Raw genomic sequence first — 18,113 nt, forward strand, 5'->3', positions numbered from 1 at the left:
TGTATGGGGAGAAGTCTTAGTAATAACAGGAGACCTCTCCACAGAGACCTGGCAGGCCAGAAAGGGCTGGCAGGATACAGTCATGGTCCTGAATGAGAAGAACATGCAGCCGACAATACTCTATCCCCATCAAGGCTCCCATTCACAATAGAAGGAGAGATAAAGAGCTTCCAAGATAGGCAGGAACTGAAAGAATATGTGACCAGGAAAGCAGCTCTGCAAGAAATATTAAGGAGGATTCTGTAAAAGAAAGAGTAAGTCCAAGGAAACAATCCATAAAAGCAGAGACTGAACAGGTATCATGATGACACTAAACTTGCATCTTTCAATAGTAACTCTGAACGTGAATGGGCTCAATAACCCCATCAAAAGATGCAGGGTTTCAGACCGGATAAAAGAGCAAGACCGATCGATTTGCTGTCTACAAGAGACTCATTTTAGACCTAAGGACACCTACAGCCTGAAAATAAAAGGTTGAAGAACCATTTAACATTCAAAAGGTCCTCAAAAGAAAGCAGGGGTAGCCATCCTTATAACAGCTAAAGTAAAGTTTATCCCAAAGACTGTAGTGAGAGATGAAGAGGGACACTATATCAAACTAAAAGGATCTCTCCAAAAAGAGGACCTAACAATCATGATATTTATGCCCTGAATGCGGGAGCTGCCAAGTATATCACTCAAGTAATAATGAAAGTTCAGACATACTTAGATATTAGTACACTTATGTGTGGAGACTTGACTATAGTCCTTTCTGCAATCGACAGATCTTCTAAGAACAACATCTCCAAAGAAACAAGTGCTTTAAATGGTACACTGGACCAGATGGATTTCACAGATATTTACAGAACTTGACATCCAGACGCAACTGAATACACATTCTTCTAAAGTGCACATGGAACTTTCTCCAGAATAGGCCACATACTGGGTCACAAATCAGGTCTTAACCGATACCAAAAGACTGGGATTGTCCCCTGCATATTTTCAGACCATAATGCTTTGAAATTAGAACTAAACCACAAGAAGAAATATGGAAGGATTTCAAACACGTGAGAGGAAATGACCATCCTGCTAAACGATGAAAGGGTCAACCAGGAAAATAGAGAAGAATTAAAAAGATTCCTGGACACTAATGAGAATGAAGATACAACCGTTCAAAATCTTTGGGATACAGCAAAAGCAGTCCTGAGGGGGAAATACATCGCAAGACCAGCAGCATCCGCCCCAAAACCGGAAAGAACTCAAATACAAAAGCTAACCTTGCACCTAAAGGAGCTGGAGAACGAACAGCAACTGAAACCTTCACCCAGCAGAAGAAGACAATAAAGATTCGAGCAGAACTCAATGAGGCAGAGACCAGAAGAACTGTGGAACACATCAACAAAACCAGGAGTTGGTTCTCTGAAAGAATTAATAAGACAGAGAAACCATTAGCCAAACTTATTTAAAGAAGAGAGAGAAGACTCAAATTAATAAAATCATGAACGAGAGAGAGGAGGGAACACCTCCAACACCAAGGAAATACAAACGATTTTGAAAACGTAGTATGAGCAGCTTTACGCCAATAAATTAGGCAATCGAGAAGAAATGGGTGCATTTCTGGAAAACCACAAACTACAAAACTGCAACAGGAAGGCATAGAAAACATGAACAGGCCAATAACGAGGGAGGAAACTGAAGGAGTCATCAAAAACCTACCAAGAAACAAAAGTCCGGGGCTAGATGGCTTCCCAGGGGAATTCTATCAAACGTTTAAAGAACAAACCATACCTATTCCACTAAAGCTGTTATGAAAGATAGAAAGGGATGGAGCACTTCCAAACTCGTTGTATGATGCCAGCATCACCTTAATTGCAAAACCAGACACAGATCCCACCAAAAAGGAGAATTAAAGACCAATAGCCCTGATGAACACGGACGCAAAAATTCTCAACAAGATACTAGCCAACAGGATCCAACAATACATTAAGAAGATGATTCACCATGACCCAGTGGGATTTAATCCCGGGATGCAAGGCTGCGTCAACACTCTTAAAGCAATCAATGTGATTCATCATATCAGCAAGAGAAGAAACCAAGTACCACATGATCCTCCCAATAGATGCAGAGAAAGCATTTGACAAAATACAGCATCCATTCCTGATCAAAAGTCTTCAGAGTGTAAGGATAGAGGGAACATTCCTCAGCATCTTAAAAGCCATCTACAAAGAGCCCACAGCAAATATCGTTCTCAATGTGGAAACACTGGGAGCCTGTCCCCGAAGATCAGGAACAAGACAGGGATGTCCACTCTCACCATTGCTATTCAACATGGTACCAGAAGTCCTAGCCTCGGCAATCAGGCAACAAAAAGAAATAAAAGACTGACTGAGAGTTGGAAGTCCAACTCTCCCTCTTTGCAGATGACATGAAAATGTAGCTAGAAAACCCAAGAGACTCCACCCCAAGATTGCTAGAACTCACAGCCATTTGGCAGTGTGGCAGGATACAATATCAATGCCCAGAAAAACAGTGGCATTTCTATACACTAACAATGAGACTGAAGAAAGAGAAATGAAGGAGTCAGTCCCAATTACAATTGCACCCAAAAGCATAAGATAACAAGGAATATACATAACCAAAGAGGTAAAGGGTTTCTACCCTCAAAACTACAGAACACTTCTGAAGGAAACTGAAGAAGACACAAAGAGATGGAAAAATATACCATGCTCATGGATTGGCAGAATGAATATTTGGAAAATGTCAATGTTGCCCAGGGCAATTTACACACTTAATGCAATCCCTATCAACATAATATGGACTTTCTCCACAAAGTTGGAACAAATCATCTTAAGATTTCTGTGGAATCAGAAAAGACCCCAAATAGCTAGGGGGAATATTAAAAAAGAAAACCACGGCTGGGGGCATCACAATGTCAGATTTCATGTTGTACTACAAAGCTGTAGTCATCAAGACAGTGTGGTACTGGCACAAATACAGACACACAGATCAATGGAAACAGAATGGAGAATCCAGAAGTGGCCCCTCTACTCTATGCTCATATAATAGTCGACAAAGCAGGAAAGACTATCCACTGGAAAAAAGAGAGTCTCTTCAATAAATGGTGCTGGGAAAATTGGACAGCCACATGCAGAAGAATGAAACTGGACCATTCTCTTACACCATACACAAAGAAAAACTCAAAATGGATGAAAGATCTAAATGTGAGACAGGAATCCATCAGAATCCTAGAGGAGAACACAGGCAACACACTTGTTGAACTTGGCCACAGCAACTTCTTGCAAGATACATCCCTGAAGGGAAGAGAAACCAAAGCAAAAATGAATTATTGGGACTTCATCAAGGTAAGAAGCTTCTGCACAGCAAAAGAAACAGTCAACATAACAACCTACAGAATGGGAGAAGGTATTTGCAAATGACCTATCAGATAAAGGGCTAGTATCCAAGATCTATAAAGAACTTAGTAAACTCAAAGAAACAAACAATCCAATCATGATATGGGCAAAATACATGAATGGAAATCTCACAGAGGAAGACACAGACATGGCCAACAAGCACATGAGAAAATGCTCTGCATCACTGGCCATCAGGGAAGTACAAATCAAAACCACAATGAGATACCACCTCCCACCAGGGAGAATGGGCAAAAATCAACAAGGCAGGAAACAACAAATTTGGAGAGGACGTGGAGAAAGGGGAACCCTCTTGCACTGTTGCTGGGAATGTGAACTGGCACAGCCACTCTGGAGAACTGTGTGGAGGTTCCTCAAAGAGTTAACAATAGATTTGTCCTACGACCCAGCAATTGCACTGTTGGGGATTACCACAAAGATACAGATGCAGTGAAATGCCAGGACACCCGCACCCTAACGTCTCTTGCAGCAATGTCCACAACAGACTAACTGTGGAAGGAGCCTCGGTGTCCATCGAAAGACGAATGGATAAAGAAGATGTGGTCTATGTATACAATGGAATATTACTCAGCCATTAGAAACGACAAATACCCACCATTTGCTCTGAGGTGGAGGGACCTGGAGGGTATTATGCTGAGTGAAATGTGTCAGTCTTTAAAGGACAAACATTATATGGTCGCATTCATTTGGGGAATGTAAAAATTAGTGAAAGGGAATAAAGGGAAAGTAGATAAATTGAGTGAAAATATCAGTGAGAGTGACAAAACATGAGAGACACCTAACCTTGGGAAAAGACCAAGGCGTAGTGGAAGGGGAAGCGGGCAGGGCGTTGGGGTGAGTGGGTGATGGGCACTGAGGGGGTCACTTGGCAGGATGAGCACTGTGTGTTATGGTATATGTTGACAAATTGAACTCCAATAAAAAAATTACAAATAAAATACAAAATTAAAAAATACGAAATATAACAACTATGAAGACTAAAGCTTCCCGAGATAACGTAAAATGTATCCACTGTTTGAATCTTTGAGAAAGTAAAGATCATCCTTCTGGAAATAATATTGTATACTCTACGGGCAACTTTTCCTTCCTTACGATTCTATAATGATAAATCATCTGATAAAAAAATGATAAATCATGAGTTTATTCATTTGACATGTGTCTCTATTCTAAGCTTATATTTAAAAAAAGATGCATCAGAATCCAGAAAATAGTTTTTATATTTTTTAAGAATCTTGCAGCTTAAAATTTATTTTTTTCATTTAATGGATAGAGATTAAGAACCTCACTTACCTAAGAAAAAAATTCAGTTTTAATTAATGAAAAAACTAAAATGTTTATGTCCTCTCTATTCTCAAAAGATATAAAGTCGACCAAGATTATACCACACAGTAAGTTTAATTAGAAACCACAAGAAAGACAACAGCCAAAATTCAAAACTCATAATAAATCTGATTACGGCTTAAAACAGACTTCACTTTGCACTATGTATAAACACAACTCTTGCTAAATTAAATATAGGCTATCATACTTTATTAAACTTAAAAGGATAAAATTTCCTTCCCGTTCTTCATAAAAACGAGCTGTCATTCTGAAGAATCTGAGCATTTTTTGTATTGCCTTTTATTAACTTGCATTTAAAATAATTTCTACCGTACTTTATAATATACAGCATCTGTTCTACCTTAGCCTCACTATTGCTGTGTTTTTAATAATAATCTCTCTAAACTCTCCTATCTTTACATTCATCTCATCCTTATTAAATGAATTCTTACCCCACAACCCCTCCCTCATCTTCATATCCATCGAGCTATTCTTTCCAGTTGCTTTCTAATTCTTTCCCTCCATAATGACATACCTAAGATTTGTTTACTCCCACCAACCATAATAAATCTCAACCCAGTACTTACTTCTCTGTTGTTATTCCACTGTTTTCTCTTATATTCTTGAGGGCTTCCATTTCTCCCTTAGATTCTTTTCATTATAAGGATATCAAGAGGATGGTATGTGAAAAAACATGGGGGACAAAGTTCAAAACAACTTACCTTTGTAACACCAAGCACTGCTAAAGACTTTTGAGGAGTTTCAGGTGATACAAAAGCAAGAGGAGAATAGTCAGAGACACTGACTGATGGTTTACAAAGAGTTTCAGTCTTATCTTCCCTTGCAAAATTGTTGTCAGCAAATAAAGGTCTATCTTCTTGGCTCACAAGATCACATTTTGCTCCTATTTAGTGAAAAACAAAGTAAAGAGTACATGAAGATATCTGTAACTATGAATTACTAAATAACACAAAAATGGACAAAACTCAGTGAATAACACAAATCTTCAAATAGCTTACTCTTGGGTCGCTGAAAAGCAGCCATTAGCTTTCTTAAGTTTAGTTTCGGGACAGTCTAGAAAAAAATTGATAGTTTTCAGAATTACAAGTATCACATTTCGTAAAAACAATTGTAATATTCACCATTACCAAATGAACACCATTACAAAAAGAACACAGGTTTTGGAGATCATTCAAATATAGATTCAAATCTCAGTTCCGCCATTTACTAACCTACATTTTCTCATGGAGGTGAAGATTATAAGAGATTTAATAGTCCCAAAATGTTACTTTTCTTACCCCTGATTAGTATACAAAGTCTTCCTCAAAAAGTTAAATAAAAATAGAGCTATCCGGGATCCCTGGGTGGCGCAGCGGTTTAGCGCCTGCCTTTGGCCTAGGGCGCGATCCTGGAGACCCGGGATCGAATCCCACGTCGGGCTCCCGGTGCATGGAGCCTGCTTCTCCCTCTGCCTATGTCTCTGCCTCTCTCTCTCTCTCTCTCTCTCTCTCTCTGTGACTATCATAAGTAAATAAAAATTTAGGGAAAAAAATAGAGCTATCCTATGACCCAGCAATCGCAGTACTCAGTATTTATCCAAAGGATACAAACATAGTGATTTGAAAGGGTACCAGCACCCCAACGTTTAAAGCAGCAATGACCACAATAGCCAAACTACAGAAAAAGCCAGATGCCCATTGACAGATGAATGGATAAAGAAGATGCGGTGTGTGTAAATACAATGGAATATTACTCAGCCATCCTAAAGAATGAAATCTTGCCATTTGCAATAACATAGATGGGACTTAAGAGTATTATACTAAGTGAAATAAGTTAGAGAAAGACAAATACCATATGATTTCAATCCTATGTGGAATTTAAGAAACAAAATGGAGGTGCATAGCAGAAGAGAGGGAAAAATAAGATAAAAATCAGAGAGAGACAAACCGTAAGAGACTCTTAAACACAGGAAACAAACTGAGGGTTGTTGGAGGGGAGAGGGTTGGGCAATGGGGTAATTGGGTGATGGGCATTAAGGAGGGCCCTTGAAGCACTGGGTGATGTATGCAACTGATGGATCACTGAATTCTACCTCTGAAACTAATAATACGCTATATGTTAATTAATTTGAATTAAACAATTTTAAAAAGGGGATCCCTGGGTACCTCAGTGGTTTAGCGCCTGCCTTTGGCCCAGGGTGTGATTCCTGGAGACCCGGGATCGAGTCCCATGTCAGGCTCCCTGTATGGAGCCTGCTTCTCCCTCTGCCTGTGTCTCTCTCTGCCTCTCTCTCCCTATGTCTATCATGAATAAATAAAAAAACTTAAAAAAATTTTTTTAAATACTTTCTTTACCAAAATGTCGTACAATAAAAATTTATCACTAGGTAATTTAAATTAAAAAAACTAACAATAAGGGCAGCCCTGGTGGCGCAGCGGTTTCGCACCGCCTGCAGCCCAGCGCGTGATCCTGGGGACCCTGGATCGAGTCCCACATCAGGCTCTCTGTATGATGCCTCCTTCTCCCTCTGCCTGTGTCTCTGCCTCTCTCTCTGTCTCTATGAATAAATAAATAAAATCTTTAAAAAAAACTGACAATAAGAAATGTCATTATTGGGACGCCTGTGTGGCTCAGTGGTTGAGCATGTGCCTTCGGCTCAGGGTGTGATCCCAGAGTCCCACATCAGGCTCCCTGCATGGAGCCCGCTTCTCCTCCCTCTGCCTCTGTCTCTACCTCTCTCATGAATAAATGAATACAATATTTTTTAAAATTAATTATTTTATTATATTTAAATTTTTTTAAATGTGTTTGCATTATTTATAATTGCATGACGATCTCTTATAAGAGAAAATATTAAAATTTAGTTTTTAGTAGTATTGATTTGGGCAAGTTGGCATTACAAACAGTTTAAGTTGCTTTTGTTTGTCAAAATGCTAAGGACAAATGATTGTCTAACATCAGCTCCTTCCAGGAAAGTGAGAAAAATAATAAGGCTTGTGGGGTAATGATTCAGGAATGAAAACCACAGACACACACAGACAACAGAAAGGCATAATCAAAAATATTGACAATAAACATAGAAAGAGATGGACTGAAAGAACAGACACTAAAGAAACGTGTTTTGTTTTTTTCCCCCATGTAAGGAAAACTTAGGGTACGGGAAAGTCATGTACAAAAAAATGCAGGGGGGACAGCCATGTGGCTCAGTGGTTGAGTGTCTGCATTCGGCCCAGGGCGAGATCCTGGAGCCCCAGGATCGAGTCCCACGTCAGGCTCCCTGTATAGAGCCTGCTTCTCCCTCTGCCTGTGTCTCTACCTCTCTCTCTCTCTCTCTCTCTCTCTCTCCCTCTGTGTCTGTCATGAATAAATAAAACCTTTAAAAAACGCAGGAAGAAGAAGAAAAAAAGTAAAACATAAGATGTGACCAATCAAGCATGAGCTTAAGGCAGGGAAAAATGTAAGTTAAAAAAGGCCTGTGGAAAAAATGGTCAGGTTAGTATTAACTTATTAGTTAATACTAATTAATTATTAATTAGTATAATACTAACCTGACCATTTTTTCCACTGGCCTCACTCTGTGTGTGTGTGTGTGTGTGTGTGTGTGTGTGTGTGTGTGTATGTATGTATAGTGAGGAATATACAATGAACAGCCGCCTGTTTTATATATACATATAACATTTATATAATAGATATATTTATAAAATGTAATTGAAAAAAGATTAAGAGACTTTTGTTAATACTATATCCCTAATAATACTGACTTTTCTTACTCTACAGTTGTTTATAAATATTGTAAATAAGGAATTTAGTTTTGGGATGCCTGGGTGGCTCAGTGGTTGAGTGTCTGCATTCGGCTCAGGGCATGATCCTGGAGTCTCGGGATCGAGTCCCACATCACTGTGTGTGTCTCTCATAAATAAAAAATAAAATCTAAAAAGTAAGAATTTACTTTTTTCACCATAAAGTAAATTCTTCAGATAGTGGTCATCTCTCGCAACCAGGAAGGTATAAATTATCACTAGAGAGAGAAAAAAATTGAAAAAGAAATGTTTCAAACACATCAACTTTCCATGTGGAATAAGAACTGGTAATGAGAATTCTAAGAAGAAATGTATACCTTGAAAGCCTGTATCTAATGTAATATAGATGGGGTTAAAAAAACAAAAGGTGAGGAATTTTTATCTAAAATTCTAAGTTGACAATTGAAGGATACTAAAAAACATAACATTCTTTCTTACTTTTTTCTTTATTTCCTCAACATAATTCACTTGAGCTTGTAAATCCTAAATGGGAAAAGGAAATATAAATTTGAACTTTACTTTTAAATGTATATATTTATGACATATTATGCATAATACTTATAACATTCCATTTTACAGAATTCCATCTGTCTGCTCACTTATTCACATTCGAAAAATATTAAATTGCTTCTTCCAAGCAAGATATTATTTTAGGTGTTCCAGGAGAAGCACGACTGTTTCCTAACATAATCTACTACCTTATAATGAAGCAGGGTCTTTAAAATGAATATGTAAATAATTATAAAATATCTAAAATTTTAAATTTGAACATCGGACACAAGGACTATGAGTAGATATTTTTAGCACTTTACTATAAAAGAATTCTGAGAATGGACATTTTACCATGGGGTTAGGAAGAGCCTCCCTTCTAGAGCTGATTATTGTTTTAGGCAATACTTGTATTCTTCACTTAGATAAAGAGTGTTAACTATACTCTTAATGGAATAATTTCAAAAACACAGTGGAATACCATAGCAATATAAATTGTGAGAAACAATCCCTGATTTTCCACAATTTCTATTATTTTAGTTTAAATGTAACAAAAAGGATAGAAATAGAGAACCGAGTCCTCTTTGGTAAAACTATATGCTAACAAGATAAAAAAAAAATGTCCAACAAAGAAAAGTATCCAAGAAAAAAAACCTACAATAATTGGATCCACTAAAGATTTCAGTTAGGCATGAGTATTATAAAAGTCATGATAACAATAAATAAATTAATTCATTAAATGAATCAATAAATTAAATGTTAGTATAATTTAAAAATCACAACAGTAAGAATTCTGATCCCTGACCAAATGTCATGTTCCCTCCAACATGGGAAAGCTTTTCCCAATAAAAGTTTGCTGTCATTATATATGTTCCTACCTATTTTTTCTGCCGATTTACCAAAGTAAAAAAAAAAAAATTCAACTTTCCATATGTCTCTAAAATGTACTGACCAACCTTCCATTACAAACATAAAATGACATCATATAAGTTAAATTTTATCCCAAAGATGGTAGTAGGAGATGAAGAGGGACACTATATCATAATAAAGGATCTCTCCAAAAAGAGGACCTAACAATCATGAATATGTATGCCCCAAATGCAGGAGCTGCCAAGTATAACAAAAATTAATAACCAAAGTTAGGACATACTTAGATAATAATACACATATACTTGGTGCCTTCAATCTAGTGCTTTCTACACTCGAAGGGTCTTCTACGGACAAATCTCCAAAGAAATAAGTGCTTTAAATGATACACTGGACCAGATGGATTTCACAGATATTTACAGAACTTGACATCCAGACGCAACTGAATACACATTCTTCTAAAGTGCACATGGAACTTTCTCCAGAATAGGCCACATACTGGGTCACAAATCAGGTCTTAACTGATACCAAAAGACTGGGATTGTCCCCTGCATATTTTCAGACCATAATGCTTTGAAATTAGAACTAAACCACAAGAAGAAATATGGAAGGATTTCAAACACGTGAGAGGAAATGACCATCCTGCTAAACGATGAAAGGGTCAACCAGGAAAATAGAGAAGAATTAAAAAGATTCCTGGACACTAATGAGAATGAAGATACAACCGTTCAAAATCTTTGGGATACAGCAAAAGCAGTCCTGAGGGGGAAATACATCGCAAGACCAGCAGCATCCGCCACAAAACCGGAAAGAATTCAAATACAAAAGCTAACCTTGCACCTAAAGGGGCTGGAGAAGGAACAGCAACTGAAACCTTCACCCAGCAGAAGAAGACAATAAAGATTCGAGCAGAACTCAATGAGGCAGAGACCAGAAGAACTGTGGAACACATCAACAAAACCAGGAGTTGGTTCTCTGAAAGAATTAATAAGACAGAGAAACCATTAACCAAACTTATTTAAAGAAGAGAGAGAAGACTCAAATTAATAAAATCATGAACGAGAGAGAGGAGGGAACACCTCCAACACCAAGGAAATACAAACGATTTTGAAAACGTAGTATGAGCAGCTTTACGCCAATAAATTAGGCAATCGAGAAGAAATGGGTGCATTTCTGGAAAACCACAAACTACAAAACTGCAACAGGAAGGCATAGAAAACATGAACAGGCCAATAACGAGGGAGGAAACTGAAGGAGTCATCAAAAACCTACCAAGAAACAAAAGTCCGAGGCTAGATGGCTTCCCAGGGGAATTCTATCAAACATTTAAAGAACAAACCACACCTATTCCACTAAAGCTGTTATGAAAGATAGAAAGGGATGGAGCACTTCCAAACTCGTTGTATGATGCCAGCATCACCTTAATTGCAAAACCAGACACAGATCCCACCAAAAAGGAGAATTAAAGACCAATAGCCCTGATGAACACGGACGCAAAAATTCTCAACAAGATACTAGCCAACAGGATCCAACAATACATTAAGAAGATGATTCACCATGACCCAGTGGGATTTATCCCCGGGATACAAGGCTGTGTCAACACTCTTAAAGCAATCAATGTAATTCATCATATCAGCAAGAGAAAAAACCAAGAACCACATGATCCTCCCAATAGATGCAGAGAAAGCATTTGACAAAATACAGCATCCATTCCTGATCAAAAGTCTTCAGGGTGTAGGGATAGAGGGAACATTCCTCAGCATCTTAAAAGCCATCGACGAAAAGCCCACAGTAAATATCGTTCTCAATGGGGAAACGCTGGGAGCCTGTCCCCGAAGATCAGGAACAAGACAGGGATGTCCACTCTCACCACTGCTATTCAACATAGTACTAGAAGTCCTAGCCTCAGCAATCAGGCAACAAAAAGAAACAAAAGGCATTCATTCAAACTGGCAACGAGGAAGTCAAACTCTCCCTCTTTGCAGATGACATGATACTGTGCATAGAAAACCCAAAAGAGGGCAGCCTGGGTGGCTCAGCGGTTTAGCGCCTTCTTTGGCCCAGCACCTGATCCTGGGGACCCGGGATCGAGTCCCCCGTCGGGCTCCCTCCGTGGAGCCTGCTTCTCCCTCTGCCTGTGTCTCTGCCTCTCTCTCTCACTGTATCTCATAAATAAATAAAATCTTTAGAAAAAAGAAACAAAAAGAAAACCCAAAAGACTCCACCCCAAGATTGCTAGAACTCATACAGCAATTCGGCATTGTAGCACGATATAAAGTCAATGCCCAGAAATCAGGGGCATTTCTATACACGAACAATGAGACTGAAGAAAGAGAAATTAAGGAGTCAATCTCAATTACAATTGCACCCAGAAGCATAAGATACCTAGGAATATACATAACCAAAGAGGTAAAGTGTCTCCACCCTCAAAACTACAGAACACTTCTGAAGGAAATTGAGGAAGACACAAAGAGATGGAAAAATATGCCATGCTCATGGATTGGAAAAATTTCAATGCTACCCAGGGCAATTTACACATTTAATGCAATCCCTATCAACATACTATGGACCTTCTTCAGAGAGTTGGAACAAATCATCTTAAGATTTGTGTGGAATCAGAAAATACCCCAAATAGCTAGGGGAATATTTTTTTTTTATGATAGTCACAGAGAGAGAGAGAGAGGCAGAGACACAGGCAGAGGGAGAAGCAGGCTCCATGCACCGGGAGCCCGATGTGGGATTCGATCCCGGGTCTCCAGGATCGCGCCCTGGGCCAAAGGCAGGCGCCAAACCGCTGCACCACCCAGGGATCCCTAGCTAGGGGAATATTAAAAAAGAAAACCAGACCTGGGGGCATCACAATGCCAGATTTCAGTTTGTACTACAAAGCTGTGGTCATCAAGACAGTGTGGTACTGGCACAAAAACAGACACATAGATCAATGGAACAGAATGCAGAATCCGGAAGTGGACTCTCAAACTTACGGTTAACTAATATTCCACAAAGCAGGAAAGACTATCCACTGGAAAAAAGACAGTCTCTTCAATAAATGGTGCTGGGAAAATTGGACAGCCACATGCAGAAGAATGAAACTGGACCACTTTTTTACACCATACACAAAGATAAACTTGAAATGGATGAAAGATCTAAATGTGAGACAGGAATCCATCAGAAATCTAGAGGAGAACACAGGCAACACACTTTTTGACATAACATAACAACCTACAGAATGGGAGAAGGTATTTGCAAATGACCTATCAGATAAAGGGCTAGTATCCAAGATCTATAAAGAACTTAGTAAACTCAACAGCAAAGAAACAAACAATCCAATCATGATATGGGCAAAAGACATGAACAGAAATTTCACAGAGGAAGACACAGACATGTCCAACAAGCACATGAGAAAATGCTCCACATCACTGGCCATCAGGGAAATACAAATCAAACCAGAATGAGGTATCACTGTCCACCAGTGAGAATGGGGAAAATTAACAAGGCAGGAAACAACAAATTTGGAGAGGATGTGGAGAAAGGGGAACCCTCTTACACTATTGGTAGCAATCTGAACGGGAACAGCCACCCTGGAAAACTGTGTGGAGGTTCCTCAAAGAGTTAACAATAGAATTGCCCTATGACCCAGCAATTGCACTTCTGAGGATTTACCCAAAGATACAGATGCAGTGAAACGCCAGGACACCTGCACCCCGATGTTTCTAGCAGCAATGTCCACAATAGCCAAACTGTGGAAGGAGCCTCCGTGTCCATCGAAAGATGAATGGATAAAGAAGATGTGGTCTATGTGTACAATGGAATATTACTCAGCCATTAAAAATGACAAATACCCACCATTTGCTTTGACGTGGATGGAGCTGGAGGGTATTATGCTGACTGAAATAAGTCAATTTGAGAAGGACAAACATTATATGTTCTCATTCATTTGGGGAATATAAGAATTAGTGAAAGGGAATATAGGGAGAGGAGAAAAAATGAGTGGAAATATCAGTGAGAGTGACAGAATATGAGAGACACCTAACTCTGGGAAATGAATAAGGGGTAGTGGAAAGGGAGGTGGGGGGCGTTGGGGTGACTGGGTGATGGGCACTGAGGGAGTCACTTGGCGGTATGAGCATTGGGTGTTATGCTAAATGTTGGCAAATTGAACTCCAATAAAAAAAAAAAAGTTAAAAAAACTTAAAATGACAGGAGGCAAGCCACTTTGTATTTTAAGAGTAAATAATACACAACACTAAACTCAGAGCAGGAAAATTAATTTTACAAGAGAGTACTTTACCTTGGTACCAGAACTTAAGTCTTCATGTTTTGAAGGCCTTGAATCATCAGTATCAGCTTTGCGGGTAAGACTTTACAGCAAAAATAGAAAACAAAGACAAGTTCATTTTTTTAAAAGAAAAATCGAGGAAAAGGTCAGCTGTTTATTAATGAAGTTTCTTGAAATACGAAAATTTAGCTTCGTTTTGGTTAAGCTTTTACTTTTAATTCCAGTATCCTTAACATACAGTGTTACATTAGTTTCATATATACAATATAATGATTTGGTAATTCCATACATCACCCAGTGCTCATCATGACTAGTGCATTCCTTAATTCCCATCTCCTATTTCACCCATCCTCCTACCAACATCCCCCCTGGTAACCATCAGTTTGTTCTCTATAGCAGTCTTCTTCTTGGTAAATCTATCTTTTCTGTCTCCTTCGCTCATTTTTATTTTGTTTCTTACATGTTACTTAGGAGTGAAATCATATTTGTCTTTCTCTGACTTACACTGCTTAGCGTAATACACTCTAGCCCTCACCGTGCAAATGACAAGATGTCATTCTTTTCAATGGCTGAAGAATATTCCATTGTGTGTGTGTGTATATTGGTGTGTGTGTGTATATATATATATATGTGTGTGTATATATATAAACATATACACACCACTTTTTATTCACTAATCCATCAACAAGCACACTTAGGCTGACGATTTCAAATAATGCTGTAGTAAAAACATGAGGTGCATGCATCCCTTTGAATTGGTGGGTTTGTCATATCTGGGTAAATACGCAGGAGTGCAACTCTTGGATTGTTAGTAGTTCTGTTTTTAACTTTTTAAGGAACCTCCATATGGTTTCCCATGGTGGCTGTCCCAGTTTGCACTTCCACCAAAAGTGCAACAGGGTTCCTTTTTCTCCACATCCTCACCTACACTTGTTTCTTGTGGTTTTGATTTTAGCCATTCTGACAGGTGTGCAGCGCTATCTCATTGTAGTTTTGATTTGCATTTCCCTGATGACGTGTGATGCTGATCATCATTTTATATGTCTGTTGGCCAACTGGACATCTTCTTTGGAAAAATGTCTGATATATTCTGATCATTCTTGACCTGGATTGTGTTTTGGGTGTTGAGATGTATCAGTTCTTTATATTCTTATACTATCCTTTATCAGATATGTCATATGCAAATGTCTTCTCCCATTCTGTAAGGTTGCCTTTTAGTTTTGTGGATTGATTCCTTCACTGCAAAAGCTTTTGATTTTGATGTAGCCCCAACAGTTTATTTTGCTTTTATTGCTCTTGCCTCAGGAGACATTAAAAAAAAAAAAAAAAACCAAGCCTGGCTACAGCTAATACCAGAGAGATCATTGTCTGTGCTCTCTTCAAGGATAAAATGGTTTCATGTGATATATTTATATCTTTAAACCATTTTGAATTTATTTTTGTAAATGGTGAAAGAAAGTGGTCCTGTTTCAATCTTTTATATACCCATTCAGTTTTCCTAGCATCATTTATTGAAGAGACTGCCTTTTCAAACCATTGGATATTCTTTCTTCCTTTGTCAAAGATTAATTAACCATATCATTATAGTTTATTTCTGGATTTTCTATACTATTCTACTGATTTTCGTATCCATTTAATGCCAATACTATGCTGTTTTGATTACTACAGCTTTGTAATATAACTTGAAATCTAGCATAGAGATATCTCCAGTTATGTTTTTCTTTTTCCAATATTGCTTTGGCTATTTGAGGTCTTCAGTGGTTCCATATAAATTTAGGGTTGTTTGCTCTAATTCTGTGAAACATGTCGATGGATTTTAGTAGGCATTGCACTAAATTTGTAGATTGCTTTGGGTGCTATACACAGTTTAACAATAGGTGCTCTTCCAATCTATGAGATGGAATTCTTTCCATATCTTTGTGTCATCCTCAATTGCTTTCACCAATGTTTTCAGAATGCAGGTCTTTCAAAATTTGGCCTCTGTGTTATTTTTTTTAAGATGTTATTTATTTATTTATTTATTTATTTATTTATTTATTCATTTATTTATTTATTTGAGAGAGAGCGAGAGCACAGTAGGCAGAGAGGCAGGTGGAGGGAGGGGAAAGAAGCAGGGCCCCTGCTGAGCAGAGAGCCCTATATGTGGCTCTATCTCAGTACCCTGACATCATGACCCAAGCCAAAGGCAGTCGCTTAACCGACTGAGCCAGCCAGAGGCCCCTTGGCCTCTGTTTTTAAAAAGGGTTTAGTTATCTACTTTCCTTTCACCTCTCCTAACCTGTGAAATGCCCAGTAAAGGCCCATTTTTAGTTCCCATTACTAAGTGTGACAGGTAAGGAATTCTCTGAAATGTCTGACAGCTAACTGAACAAAAGTTAACCACCATGAATTATCACCTTCCACCTGTCAGAATGGCTAGAATAAAAAACACACACACAAAAATATTGGTGAGGATGCAGAGAATAAGGAATACGCGTGAGCTGGTGATGGGGTAGGCACTGTAAAAAACAAAATGGAGTTTCCTTGAAGAAGTACAAATAGAAATACCACATGACCCAGTAATCCACTACTGGGTACTTACTTACCCCCCAAAAAAGAAAACACTAATTTGAAAAGACATATGTACCCCAACGTTTATTGCAGCATTATTTACAACAGCCAAGATATGAAAGTAACCCGTGTCCATCAACAGATGTATAACACACACACACACACACACACACACACACACACACACAGCAATATTACTCAGCCATAAAAAAGAATGAAACCTTACCATTTGCAACAATGTGGATTACCTGGAGGGTATTAAGCCAAGTGAAATATGTCAGAGCAAAATAGACAAATACTATATGATTTCATTTATTTGTAGAATCGAAAAAGCAGAACAAATGAACAAACAACCAAAAAGCAGAACCGGACCCGTAAGTACAGAGAATTCTGTATTGCCGGAAGGGAAGTGGGTGGGGGACAGACAAAAATGGGTGAAGGGAAGTGGGAGTTCAGCATTCCAGTTATAGTAAGTCACAGGGATAAAAGTACAGCATAGGGAATATAGTCAATAGTATTGTAATAGCAATATGCAGTAACACATGATAGCTACACTTGTGGTAAGCATGGGGTAACAACATAGACCTGCTGAATCACTATGTTGTACACATGAAACCAACATAACGTTGTGTCAACTATACTTAAATTTTGAAAAGGAACTATCTACAGATGTTAAAGAACAAATTTATATGTTATTAGTGGGAATACTATTCCTGAAGAGATTAAAAGATTAAAAACTATAAAATCCAAGTTTCACAAGTCCTGCCGTATTTGCATCCACATAAACTAGCAAGACCTTAAAAATCATCAAGGGCACTCAGATACCCAAGAAGAGAGACTTCTATAAAAATAGTCCTGATATCTGTGCCTCTATTGCCCCACACACTGCCTAATATTTTCTTTTTGTGAGCTCCCACTCCTGGATTACTCCTCTGCAGGGCTCAGTGGCACTCTCCAACGTTTAAGTCTTTAGCCTGCCAAGGCACAGATTCCCAAAACAAGGAAAGGCTCAAATGACCAAGAATAGGAGCCATTTCCTGCTCCTGGAGAACCAGCTAAATGGAGTCTGAGTCATCCATGCAGTCATCTCAATGTAGGCACCTTACCAACTACCCAAATGAAGCTCCGTTATTGATCTGACAGCTAGTCCTACCCCACCAAACCCTACACATACACAGGAAGGGCATCAGAGAATTACGAAAAGAGGTGGAGTGATCACAAGACCTTGTGACCTTGGGCCATACATTTACATAGTTCAGAATCTCCATTCCCCCCATTATTTGAGAGGATCTAACCCGCCTTCTGTAAGGTGGGGTAGAAGTCGATGATATCCCATTCCTATTTGCTGTAAATACTCTTGCCAGTGGCTGAACTGATTTTAATGTTTCTCAACAGAAA

The 18,113-nt window shown here is 38.6% G+C and overlaps 1 protein-coding gene across 2 annotated transcripts in view; it reads right to left on the reverse strand.

Moving 5' to 3' along the window:
- Positions 1–18,113, reverse strand: part of LOC140595956 (uncharacterized) — a 180,106-nt gene that overhangs the window by 85,774 nt on the left and 76,219 nt on the right. Inside the window, exons 13-16 of one of the 2 annotated variants that reach the window (XM_072742394.1) lie at positions 14,178–14,247; positions 8,969–9,013; positions 5,750–5,804; positions 5,453–5,634 (exon numbers count right to left, since the gene is read on the reverse strand). In XM_072742394.1, coding sequence (XP_072598495.1) covers positions 5,453–5,634; positions 5,750–5,804; positions 8,969–9,013; positions 14,178–14,247 — 352 coding nt within the window. The remainder of the gene's footprint in view (positions 1–5,452; positions 5,635–5,749; positions 5,805–8,968; positions 9,014–14,177; positions 14,248–18,113) is intronic. The other variant, XM_072742400.1, reaches the window with a different exon arrangement.

This window comes from Vulpes vulpes, chromosome 2 (assembly GCF_048418805.1).
Source record: "Vulpes vulpes isolate BD-2025 chromosome 2, VulVul3, whole genome shotgun sequence".
Taxonomy (NCBI): Eukaryota; Metazoa; Chordata; class Mammalia; order Carnivora; family Canidae; genus Vulpes; species Vulpes vulpes.